The 14,045-nt window shown below is 45.8% G+C and overlaps 1 protein-coding gene across 10 annotated transcripts in view; it reads right to left on the bottom strand.

Annotated features, from left to right (window-relative positions):
- Positions 1–3,611: 3,611 nt before the first annotated feature.
- Positions 3,612–14,045, bottom strand: part of CC2H3orf52 (chromosome C2 C3orf52 homolog) — a 33,478-nt gene continuing 23,044 nt past the window's right edge. Inside the window, exons 4-6 of one of the 10 annotated variants that reach the window (XM_060640029.3) lie at positions 12,927–12,997; positions 9,596–9,774; positions 3,619–5,212 (exon numbers count right to left, since the gene is read on the bottom strand). In XM_060640029.3, the coding sequence (XP_060496012.1) occupies positions 5,208–5,212; positions 9,596–9,774; positions 12,927–12,997 (255 nt within the window). In that variant the 3' untranslated portion in view covers positions 3,619–5,207. Of the gene's footprint in view, positions 5,213–9,595; positions 10,588–12,926; positions 12,998–14,045 lie in introns of those variants that run through there. The other 9 variants (XM_060640028.3, XM_060640030.3, XM_060640034.3 and 6 more) reach the window with 9 other exon arrangements.

The raw sequence follows: 14,045 nt of genomic DNA, 5'->3' as shown, positions 1-14,045 counted from the left end.
TGGCTGCTCAAACACAGAAGACTTGAGTCGTTGTTGACACACACTGAGGTCCTGCAAAGCCAAAAATATTTATTTTTTTGCCCTGTTCAGGACAAAAAAAAAAAAAAAAAAGTTTGCAGACCCCAGGCCTAAATGGTCATATTTGGAGAGAAACTCAACACAAATGTGTTTGGGTTTTGTAACTCATAAGAGCTGATACCAGTAACCTGGCATGAAAATATTAAACCACAATTTATATGAGACCAAGAATAATTAGCAAATTAGCCTATTTCTATATTCACACCTGTGTTCTCAACTTCCTGTTTTAAGCCACGGCCATTGTCCTAATTTTAGGGATGTTAAAACAGCAAGAAGTTTGTTGACAAGGTAGTGGATATGTTATGTGTTTAATCACTGTTTTGACCCCAAAACTAACCAAGGTTAAATAACTGCTATTTAAAATGTGCTAAATGCCAATGAGGATAATAAATCTGGTCCCATGAGGCTGGATGTGCCAACACAGGTTTGCTGAGACTTCAGCCAGTTGGTGGGCTTCAGCTAAGAGCCAATCACATCTGGGCATCTTGTCCTCTGCTAACTTCCTGTTTTCACCAAAGTTCTCTCACATGGAACTCTAACTTTGACCCTTGGCCAGGGTTCACTTAGGGGAAAGAGTGTGGACATTAGAGTCAGATAATCGATGATTCAAATCCTGGTTCTACCTCCTTCTCCCTCTATGACCTTGAGCATGTAACTTGAAGGCTCAGCTTTAACACCCATCAACAGGAGGGCTGCATCTAATGTGTGTAGTTGATTTACCACAGACCCTGAATAAATTATCTCAAAGAGCAAAGAGAAACAAAAAAACTTCACGATGTCTGAGGAAAATCACGTGTTGATGTGCTTGATGATCAGGGTCACCCAGCTGTCTGTCCTCCAGGGAGAGAGAAACACAATCGCTGGGTTTTATACTGGAATTTTTCATTTGGACTTTGGACCTTTACTGAAGTTGACCGGTTTATAACTTTTTAGTACAATGGAAGTTATACAAATTTGAGTCTTATCCGTGAAAGTATTATTTGTCCCAAATAGTATATACCTTTTATCAGCAATACATTAAGCATAAATGCTTAACCAAAGAAATTTGTTCTTATAGTGACATTTAGAGGGATTACAAAAGGGAATTATTTTTGAGCAGGAGAGCCCTTTGGGAGGGCTTTGGAATCCCTACTATGTCTGTATATAATGCTTATCCTGTTTTCCATGGATTTCAGTATTTCTGATGAAAGCTGTGAAGCCCTTTTTCCTGAAAATGCACATTCACACACACACACACACACACACACACACACACACACAATATGTTACAAAATTTAGGTTGTAGAGGTCATCCATCAGGGAAAGAATTCCTGTGTTCTGGATAAGACACTGAGGTTGAAGATCTAAACTGCTCCTTGAAGGAGCACAGATATAATCAGAAAACTCCCTTCCCCCTCGCCGGTCTCACACCTGTACATGGCCAGTACACAAAGGCACATTTTATACAGCCACTGCAGGTTTGGTGGTTTCCGTTTTATGTTCAGAGTAGCATCTATAAATAATCCCTTAACCCGTGAATAAATTCTTATTCAGAACAGAAGAGAGGTACAAGAAAAGGGCAGGGTCAGGAAAATCTACCGTTGACAATAAATGCAAACGCTGACATTTTTAGGACAACCGCAGGTGACGGGTGCTTCGAATACTCGCAGGAATGGAAGGGCATAGGTAGAACAGGACAGATGAGTCCCCAGGTTACCGCAGGAGCCTTCAGAGAGAAGAGATTCTGCTCACATTTCTCTGACTCTGTTCTTTTTCAAGCCAGCCTCTTGTGTTCAGAAAGCAACTTGAAAGTCATTTGATCTGAGCATACCTCAGTTCTGCCATCTGTTAAATGGGTCAGTATAAGTTCTTCCCCCTTTTAGACAGAGGGTGCTTTTTGCAAGGCACTTGGGGAAGCACTGAGTGGTCTTTACCATCCCAGAGAGTCTTCTACAGTCTGATGGTGACACCTGTCAACCCATCCCTTCCCCCCTCACCGCCTGTGCTCTTTGTGGCTTCCCAGACATCAGCCAAGCCTGAACTGAGCAGGACCTTGGGGTGTCTGCCAAAGTCGGAGGCCACTGATGGTGTGCAGTTGCCCCGTGGGCTGGACTTTGCCCCCCAAAATGGTGGAACTCTAAGCTCACTCTTCACTCTCTCCAGACCTCGGTTTCCTAAATAGACGATGAGGGACTACCTTCTGAGGCTAAGAATACATGGTCTCTAACGATAACCGAAAGGCGAAAGGATGTCTGAGGACACCACTGCCAGCAGTGCGGTGACAGCATGAATTAGTTTATTTTAAAGCAATGAAACAGTAACGGGAGCAGAGAAGGGAAGGTTCAGAGAGACTTCTCTCATTTTTCTCAAAACTGACCAGACTCTGGATGGAGCAGGAGTCCACGCAGAGCCCACATCTAAAAGAGAAAAGACAACACGTGAACCTCATCCTCAGAAGACACAAACACGTGTAAAGGAAAGCAAATCTATTTATTCAAACCCCACTGATGTATGCTGACCACTCGTTTCTCTGACTGCCCACAACCCTACAGTTTGTCTTTATTTTTCACACCGGGCTGTTTTTTTCCTGCTGTTTCCCACTTGGTCTGTGCAGAGTCTCAATGCCTAACAAGACCAGCAGCTTCTTTTCTTGTAATCGGTCTCTCTTGTAATTGTTTGCAAAGCACATTAAAAAAAAAATCTACAGAACTAAGTTAAATTGAGAGGCAAAAAAGAATTGGACACATGGGTAGAATTTTTCTTGGGAATAGGAGAAGGGGCACATCCCACTGATCTGGCTGTCTCCTTCCTGTCCCTAAATGACTTCCAGAAAAGATCGGTGCCTCTTCTTTTTTTTTTAAATTTTTTTTTTAGCGTTTATTTATTTGAGAGACAGAGCATGAACGGGGGAGGGTCAGAGAGAGGGAGACACGGAATCTGAAAGAGGCTCCAGGCTCTGAGCTGTCAGCACAGAGCCCGACGCGGGGCTCGAACTCACGGACTGCGAGATCATGACCTGAGCCCAAGTCGGCCGCTTAACCGACTGAGCTACCCAGGCACCCCGGTTTCTCTTCTTAAATCTTTCAATTGCTTCACAGATAGTTGTTGAAACCTTATCATGCACCAGGCATTGTGCTCACCGTTAAGATGTGTGGCGACCCATAAACTCATCTCCGATTGCAGAACAGTGTATACGTGAGTGCCATTTTTTTTCCAGACACCTCAAAATGCTTTAGTCACAAAGTTCAACTCTTTCCACAGCACATGAACCAAAGAGCCACACCTATGGAAAGTCTTCTGTGTGATTCACAAGGGGTCAAAACCCAAGAAAAGGTACTTGCCTCTCAGGAGAAGGGAAAACCACACCATCCTGTCTCCACACAGGAACAGGTCCTTCCTTCTGGCCCCAGGCCCTTGAGACACCTGGTCCTACTGGGAGAGCCCTGGGAGGAACTGGAAGGTAGAGAGAGGGTCCCTCCCCGCTCTCACTGGCAAGGAGGAGGACCCAGCCCACCCCAGCCCATCCAGCTCAGTCTTACTCAGAAGGGGAAGCTGCCCTCAGGGAAATGAAAAAAATCAGTTCCAACACCATTAACTGCAAGAAAATGCCAGCCCAAATCATGGCCCTGGAGAGTCAACAGCTACGAAGCAATAGTAATGTGACAATGACCACGCAAAAATAATTTATTGTAAATATTTTTAAATCCTTCTCCATTAAAGTTACTCATTACATTCTACAAAGTACAAACACACTAAGATTTACATTTGACATGTAAAAAAATAAAGAGGAAGAAGGGAAATTCACCTATTTTGCTAGTTTAAGGAACTATCCTCAAAATGGCACACCAAGTTTACAATAAATGCACCCTCTAGTTAAATAAGAAAGCAAATTCACATTTTCCAGAGTCCTGGATCTCAAAAAGACCAAGGCAAATCTGGCCTGACACGCACATTTGGACACAACCCCATATACAATAGCCCCTCATACTGATGTCCACCCACAGCCAATTTAACTGAGACACCGGGGCTAAGACTCTTATTATATGATCACAACACTCTCTCTTGGAAAGTTTCCAGCAAATCAATTTTCCCCACAAAACAAATACTGTGCTTCCTCGTGCTAGGCAATTCTGTACCCACAGATGATCAACACAGTCACTAATGCTCCCCTCAGCCGGCAAACAAGTTGGCATTAAGCCTCCAACAGTTTCTTTCCAACAGAGTTGGAAACTGCTTCAAACCATCTTCAATAAGATAAAGCATCATTGCCTGAAGACACGGAGTTTTATAGGAAGGCCAGTAACATTGGACAATAAAAATCCCGGGTGTAGTATCTACAGCACATGGCTAGGCAGCCTTAATGTTTCTCTGATGGAAGTGTGACAAACTGTAAATTGGCAAAACTATCCCAAATGATAGCTGTGTGTTCAAACCCCCAAGCTTACAGGGACCCACTTTCCAAAAGTGGGGTTCAGGAGTCACGGGAGCAATAAGATGGGAAATAAACACGCGTGGTATTTCCGAAGCTATACATAACACAGGGATAGCGGATAATGTGGCCAAGGCCGGTTTGCGAAGATCTGCAGGTCACGGAAATAGACACAGAACTCTGCCGCTCTGGTCTTCTCCAGTGCCTTCCTCACAGTCTTGCTTGGAGGTAGATCAAATATCACATCGGGAGTGGGGGAATGGGAGGGGATTTCAGAGAGCGAGGGGCTCAGTTGTCCCTCACCCCTGCCTACCTACTGTGTTCTCTTTCCACCAGCACGGGCTGAGGAGATCCCGCCTCAAAGGTCACCTTTGCACTAAAGTGAAAGTGTCCACATGTGGGTGGGGGCAACTAGTGCTCCAAGAATAGCAGTAGCCCCACGTGGCAAGCTCCGCCCACCTACCCCGTTACCCCCCCTACCCCACCCCCAACCCCACTGTGGGCTTCCTGCCTTTGTCAAGGCTGAACCCAGCTGCAGTAGCTCGCAGGTGCTGTTTTGCTGGAGACGGAGCCAGACCTCATAAACGCAGAATGGGGGGGAGAGGCCATTGCCAGCCCTTCCACGTTAATTCACAGGATCCCTTCTGGAAAATGACATGAATTCTCTCATCCCCAAACTCAGTGGAGCACTGCTTTCAGATACAGACTGGTATCCACTGCTTCATTCTGAAAAGAAAATACAAACGGAAGTCATTAATTCTTTTAAATCATGATTATTGTACAGATTTATGCTTTCATTTTATTTCATTGGGTTCGAAAATAAACTCTTATGTAAACTTGAAATGCCTATAAATCCCTAACAGAGGAAGTTTTCTCTTCGGTCAATACACACACGTATCTCTGAATGCTTTTCTTTTTTTTTTTTTCTTAAATTTTTATTTTTATTTGATTCTGAGAGAGAGAGAGATAGCCCCCAAACTGGGGAAGGGCAGAGAGAGAGAGAGAGAGAGAGAATCCCAAGCAGGCTCCACACCATCAGCATGAGCCCAATGCAGGGCTTGAACTCACCAACCAGGAGATCATGACCTGAGCCAAAATCAAGAGTGGGACCTCAACTGACTGAGCCACCCACGTGCCCCTGAATGCTTTTCAAAACGCAGATAACCCGTTGCTCATTCATTTGGGTATGATTCACGATAACATTTTGTTGAAGCCTTTTGGGTGCTGAGGACATTTAAATGATGTCCGTTTTCATAATCTATTAGCCTCTAGCTAATAGATATCTACTAGCCTCTAAATTTTCAGTGTGTTAAATGGTATACAATAGACTGTGAGCAAGTCTGATGAGGCAAATGGCGTGGACTTGGCCTGACCAAGGTGGAGATGCCCATGCAAGGACCTGAGGACCATCACATGGAGGGTCCGTGCACTGCCACAGGGTCCTCACAGTTGACATTTGGGGCTGGACAAATCTTTGTAGTAGTGTAGCAGGATTCTCGCACAGAGAGTCGTGACACTGAGGCTTTTCTTTCCAGGAAGCAACTTCGCCCATGCAGGCACCGCTTAGCTGGGTTCGTACCCGAAGCACTGAGCCCCGAACGGCAGGTAGCGTAGTTTTTTATATACATTTTCTATTTCTTTGTCTCCCTATATGGTCACACACAAACATGCAGCCTGATTGAGTGGTCTCATGCTATAGGGTCATGAGGGATGTTGTCACGCATGCGTCCAGCCAGGTTGCCTTGAGGTTTTGGTTTTTTTGTTTTTTTCCCCAGAGGGGAAAAACCTCTACCACAGTAGAGAGGGGCCCTGTGCCTTGTAAGATAGTCAGATGCTGGTATCTAGATGCTAGATGCTAGTATCTCATACACGCACCCAATCGTGACAACTAAAAACATCGGCAGACATTACCAGCTACCCCGAGGGGGCGGTGGAGGGGCAAAACTGACCCCACTTGAGAATTAGTGCCTCTTGGCTAAACTTTCCAAGATTCCTGGAAAATCAATACACAACCTAAGTGATTTTCCTAGATACCAAGCAGTCCTGTCAAAACCGGAACTCACACGTTGGCTCCTCTGCCTGCAGCCAGCTCATCAGTTTACCCCCAAAATGTGCAAACAGGATTCACTCTTCTCACTGCTTGCAGCGTTTTCCTCTTTTCTCTCACACAAATCTGGCTTTTGCCTTCATTTAGTCTAGCTGAGTCCTTCACATATGCGAAAACAGTACAAAATAACTACCCCAGGTCAAGATGTCTAAAATAACTCGTGCTGCCATTTTACATTTGTAAAACAGACTGACCCCCACCCCATCCCCAGGCCCCCAAACACCCATAAAGTGAAGGAGCTCAAAAATAGCAGAAGGGGGAGGTGAGATCTAGTAAAGCAGTTCTGTTACCCTTGAGGGCGGCATGCTATGTGACCAAAGTCAGACGGAGAAAGGCAAAATGTTGCACGATCTCACTTACACGTGGAATCTAGGAAAAACAAACTCATAGAAAAAGAGACCAGATGGGTTGCAGAGGGAGAGGGCTGGGTGAAGGTGGTGAAAAGGCACAAACTTCCAATTGTAAGATAAATAAGTTCTGGGGGTGGAATGTGCAGCATGAGGGCTAGAGTTAACACTGCTGTGTGGTACCTTTGAAAGTTGCTAAGGGAATCAATCCTAAAAGCTCTTATTACGTGGGAAAATATTTTTTTAAGTTTATATATTTAGAGAGAGAGAGAAAGAGAGACTGGGGAAGGGGCAGAGAGAGAGGGAAAGAGAGAGAATTCCAAGTAGGCTCTCCACTGACAGTGCAGGGCTTGAACTCATGAACTGTGAGATCACGACCTGAGCCAAAATCAAGAAGTCAGACACTTAACCAACTGAGCCATCCAGGCGCTTCTGGAAAAAGAATTTTAATAATCATTGTTCTTTGGAGTGGCTGGGTGGCCCAGTCAGTTAAGTCCTGGCTTCAGCTCAGGTCATGATCTCACAATCCGTGAGTTCGAGCCCCCCATCAGGCTCCACACTGTGCAGAGCCTACTTGGGATTCTTTCTCTCTCTCACTCTCTCTCTCAAAATAAATAAACTTAAAAAAAAAAAGAAGAAGAAGAAGAATCATTGCTCTTTGCAGAACTGGAGCAGCATCTCTGTGGGAAACTGGTTGCCCAGAGGATCACGGGGGGTGGGTGGGGTAACCCTCAGACCCACAGTGCGGTGAACATGGAAAACTGGCCTAAGAACACATGGGGTCTCACTGGGTCCCTCCCAGGGGCCTCTGCTCAGCCCACCTATCCCTGACTGAGCTCGTCCCCTCCCTTAGCCTGCCTGCCTTTTCGGGGTCTCTCTTCTTCCTTCCTCACTCTTCCCAAATGGTCACTGTGTTGTCTCCCGTTGGACTGATACTCACAATCCTGAGGGTATCAAATGGCTCAAACACTGCACATGCATGCTCTAGAAAGTGGACGCGGGGTCATAGAAACCCCCCACCCCCAGCAGAAAGGTCTGAGAGGAACAATGATACAATCTCCTGCTTACTCCTGGCTGCATCCTTCGGGCACCTGCCGCCGTCTGGCCCCAGGGATATGTCTCCAAGGCCATCTGTCTGAGCTTAAATTCTTCCCAAGCTCTCCCCAGGCTCACAAGCCACTGCCCTCTGAGTGGCCCTCCCACTCTTATAACCCTCTCAACTTTTTCTCACCCTCCTCTTCTACTTTCCCTGCCTACCTTTGGAAAGAGCTGGTAACCACCAAAGTACAGAGGGGGCTCGGAAAATCGAGATCACTCATGACACAGCAACGGCCACCAGATGCATCTCAGGCAGCTGCACCTCCCTTCTCTCACCTCTGCATACAGCAGGGGGTTGAAGGGTTTCCTCCCTTCCTTCCTTCCTTGCCTCCCTTCTTTCCTTCCTCCCTTCTCTCTCTCTCTCTTTCTAAAATTCCTGTTGAGGGGTGCATAACCTCTTCACCCTACACTTGGATGCTCTCTGTCTGGCCCACAGACACACTTTACTTATTCAGGTAAGTAAAACTGCTCTGTGAGGAAGCAATTCATTCTCAGTGAGCTTAAATTTGGCCTTCTGAATATCATTCATTCTACTTATTTGGGAAAAAGCAAGCTTTAAGACCTGCTTTATATAACTACACCGTCTTAAACAAGGATTAGCCTACTTTCACTTCCTGTCATCAAGAAATGCCAGTAGAATGAACACCCCTTCTCATACTATGTAGGAACAGGAGTACTTGGCAATCTGTCCTGCTCTTCTGATTCTAGGCTGGCTGGCACCGTGCCTGGTGCTAACTACATCTCCTAATTTGCCTTTTTCACTCATTTAACTGGCATTTACTACTACCGGTGTGCAGAAAGTATTTCCTGCGGATCGCAGATGATGAAATATACAAGATGGTCGGCATTATGGGCTAACAAGGGCCCCTGCGCCTCCAAGCGAGGGATCAGGGTGGGAAGTGAGACCAGAGGTCAGGCCGAAGCTCCCAGTGCAGATGCAATGGAGGCGCGTCTCCAAGGCTTGTGGTTACTTCACCTCCCCACCTTCCTTTTCACCGGGTTTTGTGCAAAGTCTTAAAAATTCTCAGGTTCTGACAAGCAGGGTGTTTTCCATGCTGATGAAAAGTAACATACCAATGTTCTCATTCCACTCTTGGTTTCAAAAGTAGATGAGTAAGTTGATTAACTTTCCAAAGAGACTGATTTGCCCTTTCATGCCCCTCTGTTAATGTAATAGAGTCAGTGGCCTTCAACAGAAAAAGGAGATCGGTTTCTCATACTGAGATAATCTTTCAATGATTTAGAGGTATCATTCGTTCCAAATCCAATACTTCTCTTGTGAAACCGTGGCATTTTCATGAAGCTCACCAATGATGTTGCAAAGTGGGATATGGGACTCCAAATGTGGGTGAGCTACAACAGGGAAACATTTAGCCTCATCTTTACAATTTAATTATTTTTTCCCACCTACTCTGTCTGCTCATGGAGGCAGGACCGTGTAACCTCCTCCATGGAGCGTGAACATCACTTGCGCAGAAATCAAACCAAACCAGCTGCCCTCCATCTGGTTCACTTACTGAAGGTCACAACTCTGCCTTCCTGACTTCTTCGACTTACCGTAGAGCAAGAGGGATGCTGGATCAAGCCCCAAAGTCTCACAACCGGACACTCTCTGATCATGGAGATCCTGTAGTAAAATGCCCAGCACCAACTCTTTACTCATCATATACTTCATAAAACTGTCATCTTCTGAAGGAACCCCAAATTGCAGGTGGTAGGCTACGGTGGCATTTTCACTGCTGAAAGGCACGCCAAACAGACACAGCAACACAGATCAACAGCATCACACTGCAACCCAGGAAGCTGACTTTAGCATGACCCTCTTTCTAGTTCCTCATGTTCCTCCAGTACAAAAAGGCAAAGGGCATACTGTCCTAGAAGAACCCTCTTCTGTAATCTCGCCACAGAAAGTTGAGATGACCCTAACCTCTTCCTTCCACCTAAAACCCATCCTCTAGGAGACCCCTGGGAGAGGCCCTTGAAGGGAGAGTCGCCATGCAGCTACTGTCAAGGACGATCCAAGGGCTGGCCCATCCTCTGCCCCAATACCAGACTTTTATCCCCTGAGGCAGGGAAGCCCTGTTCTCCTCTTGTATTCCCTTCTCCACATCCTCACCCTCCACCCTCTCCCTGCCCCGACAAGTGACTGTCACAGCTGTTTGGTTTAACCAGTTCATTCCTTAACCTACAAAATGTCTGAGGTAGGATGAAAAGCTCCCTGCCACCAGCTGGCTCCAGAATTCCCGAATTCCCACCGGCTGCCCTGTGTAGTGGCAGCATATCACAGCTCCAAAGTGAGACCCGTTTTCTGTCCAATTTCCACCTCCCGAGGCTCTCAGCTTTGCAACTCTCAGGAAAGGGACCTAAGGAAAAGGGGTCTTCATCTTCCTAGAACATTTTTCCAGTCCCAAAATGGAAATAATCATAGGGCTATCTTCGGTTAATTAGTAGCTTACCCCGGCTGGTTAAATGCTACAAATGCTACCTCGACATACAGGTTTTTCAAAGTTATCCGCATACATTGGTTCAAGAAGGCCCCGATTAAGAGCCTGCAATAAAATAATTAAGAGGTGGCCACATCTGAGACTCTCACCCTAGGGCAGTTTTTGACTGACCTGCCGCTCCCGGGATCAGAACGCCGGTCCTGCTAAGGACGGGGAATGAGCTCCCTCTTGTGGCCAGAGGTCACATAGGCCACTATTCTCATATTCATGTGGCTGCAGGTTTATAACCCGTGACAGCCAAGCAGTGTGCCAAACTCCGCAGTTCGGATGAACAAAATACCATCGAGACTGTGGAGAACCTCTCGGTTTACGTGTGCTGCTATGGACGGGCTGCAAAATGCACGTTCAGGCTCTCAGCCAGAGACACAAGTGTGCAGGTGTCATTACTTGTTCCCCGTGCTCCACCTGCCAGTTATTGCTATCGATGGTCAACATCAAGGTTGACCATTGATAGCACATCAAGCTGCACATCAAGGCGTACATTCACCCTGCACTCCCACAGGTGGGCAAGGTCTCAGGCTGGCTTATGGAAAGGATCACAGGCTGACTTTCAGAAGACTAGACCAGAAGTTTTTGAAAGAGAGGGTTGCCCTGCCTAACCCAGCCTGGCTAGCCCAACCTAGTCCCACCACATCAGGTCACCCACTGGGGGAGTTTACATTAAGGCTAGATCTTGAGGGGAAAGGAGGGACTTTCAGGAAAAACAGCCATGTGGGCTTCGCCTCAGCTGCCCACTATTAGAGTGCGCCTGGCAACTGACGAACCAAAGGCCATTTTCGAAGGTTCCTGTTGGGCTGGGGCAGGACTGAGGTCACTATCCCGTGTAGACACAAACCTGGCTGCCAGGGGTCTCTGGCTGTCTCCTGCCCGCTAGCGGCAGCACCTTCTGGGGGACAATGGCTTTTGTTTCTTACTCATCCCAACACTGTTAAAACGCTGCCTGGACCTCTTAAAATGCAACAAAAGTGCTTCCCGTGCAGAGCTCCTCTACCCAAAATCCTAAAGTCTTAGATTTTTCTTTCAAATAACTCGTAAAAACAAATTCTCTAACATTTAATCTTCAGATTTCTAGCCACATTTGGTTCAACCTTCTAATGTTTTTGTTTTGTTCCCCCCAATGTCTACCCCAGCCCATTATGCAGCCCCACCTCCTCTAAACCCATAATATGGGGGCTGGATTCTCAGAAAGACCCTCCAGGCTGAGTGTCTTTCCTTTCTCAGCTCTGTCTTTAAATTGCAAGTCGGGGCTAGTATATACAGGAAAATGTGTTGGGCTTTTTTATCAGCATTTTAATACCAGTAATTTGTGATTAAAACGAGCAATGTAACCATAAGGTGATATGCACAGTGGGGGGTCCATAAAGAAAGAGGGATGGAGCTGTCAAGGCAACCCGCCACTGTATGCAGTTTCAGACTTCAGGTCCCTTTTGGCCCTATCCCGTGGTTCTATCACCTGGGTAGCTTTCCCCCTGTACTAATGCTTCCCCCCCTGTACTAAGATTATGGTTTGGGAAATTTATAGTTTGAGAAGCAGGAATCCCAATATAATACTATCTCTTTTTTAAGATAATACTATCTGTGATGGTCACATTCCAGAGATATCTTAAGAATAGTGGATAAGAAAGCTTTGTCATCTAAATCTTCTCCTACCAATACAAAAAAATAATCAAGTGACACCCCTACACACATACACTTTTTATCTAGGTTCTATAGATAGAGACAAAAATATTTAGGACTAAGAGATATATAAAAAAAACTATATATATGCATGTATTTACTATACATGTATAATATATAAAGTATATATTGTAAGTACATGAATAGAAGAAATCACACCAAACTGTTGATGGCAGCCCATTGAGTAGAAGGGAGCAGAACATACCATATGTATGGAATTGACTAGAACATGCAATATCCAGGGGTAGTAGGTGGGGTGGAAGGAAATGGTAGACTTTCCCTGTATGAGATGTCTTTATATTTTTAATATTGTATAAGGAGCATGGACTCCTGTATTCCTTGTGTTCCTCAAAAGCAAAAGCTAGTATCTGGATTATACCATTTACATCAGGTCACTATCTGAGATCTATTTCTATTCCTACCCCTAGCTTATTGGAGCATCTGCAGGAATGGTTTACCTGGGAGTGGCTTCTCCTCTCTTCCATGTGACCCTGTTGAGTCATATAATTAATCAGGGCTTCACTTCACTCCTTTGTAAAATCAGGGAGTTGAGCTAGTAGGTTTCCAAAGACCCTTCCAAAGCCAAAGCCATCACATCCCATCATCAGTTCCTTTTGTGCTTTGACACTCAGGAAGTCCTTCTAGACAAATGGTGATGGGGGTTGCTTTCCAGAGAAAGAGCAACGTGGCATGCTTCACATTCTTACCTGAAGTCCATAACTTCCACCGAAGTAAAGTAACGACTCAGAGACGGGGATGAACTGTACACATCTGTGAGCTAAAAAAAAATAGGAACAAGGAAAACAACCACACGCGTTACAGATGGATCATATTGCGTCTGTATCACCTGACAAAGCAAAACCCTCATAGACAGAGATTCCACACTAGGTAGGATTTCACTTATCCAGAGGCCCCAGACCGAGAAACAGGAAGGTGTGGGCCTACCCCAACTGAAACTCAAGCTAACACTCATTTAAAAGGAGCAAGTGACCAGGCTGGGACTTTCAACATCTCTTACGTGTTGTGCTGACCCCTGTAGCCTTCACGCTGGGAGTGGTCTGCAGCCAGAGCCCAACAAACCCCAAGACCCCGGGCAGGAGACAACACGGCAGGGGCTGGGAAGGTGGCAGAACAGGCCACCCGGGGCCTGGCACACCACTGGACGAGGGCTTCTTCTCTCCTTTCCGCAGAGATTTACTGTGAGGAGAAACAGCCACGGAAGCCACAGGAATAGCACCTTCCCCTGAGTAATGGGACCAAATGGAGCTGGCCTCTAATTGCAAAGATACAGAGTCCTCGTTTTATGCATGAAATACTGCAATCACACACAAAAAATGGCAGCTGTGCTCCCAGTACCCAGGTTTCGTGACTTCACATTTTACTGTACTTAGTTCAGCCCTTTATTTCAAAAACAAAACAAAGCTAAACCGCCTCCTACACACTATTTTTCCTCCCTCCCTTCCCCAGTACGAATCATTGTCTGCAAGTCGGCGCATATCCTTTTCATGCCATGTTTTTCCAAATGTAATAATTCCTTGCGTAACATAACAATTCATAATTACTTTGTGTTTTTATGCAAATAAAAGGTGCCATAGTCTACACGTTCTTCTTTTTTTCACTCCAAATTACATTTGATAACTCCCCATGATGGTACGTAGAGACGGAGGTCATTCACACTAACTCCTTACTCCTGCGGAGTCACCACTGACTGAATGGTCACTGAATGGTCACACCAACCCTTCCATTCCCTTATGATGGCCACGTGCACTGTTGGCACGAATCTCCTCTTATCACAAACCATGCCCAAGCAATCACCCTTGAACATT

Source organism: Panthera onca, chromosome C2, assembly GCF_046562875.1.
Source record: "Panthera onca isolate mPanOnc1 chromosome C2, mPanOnc1 haplotype 2, whole genome shotgun sequence".
Taxonomy (NCBI): Eukaryota; Metazoa; Chordata; class Mammalia; order Carnivora; family Felidae; genus Panthera; species Panthera onca.
The sequence above is the reverse complement of the archived record's forward strand: the minus strand, read 5'-3'. Positions and strand labels throughout refer to the sequence as shown.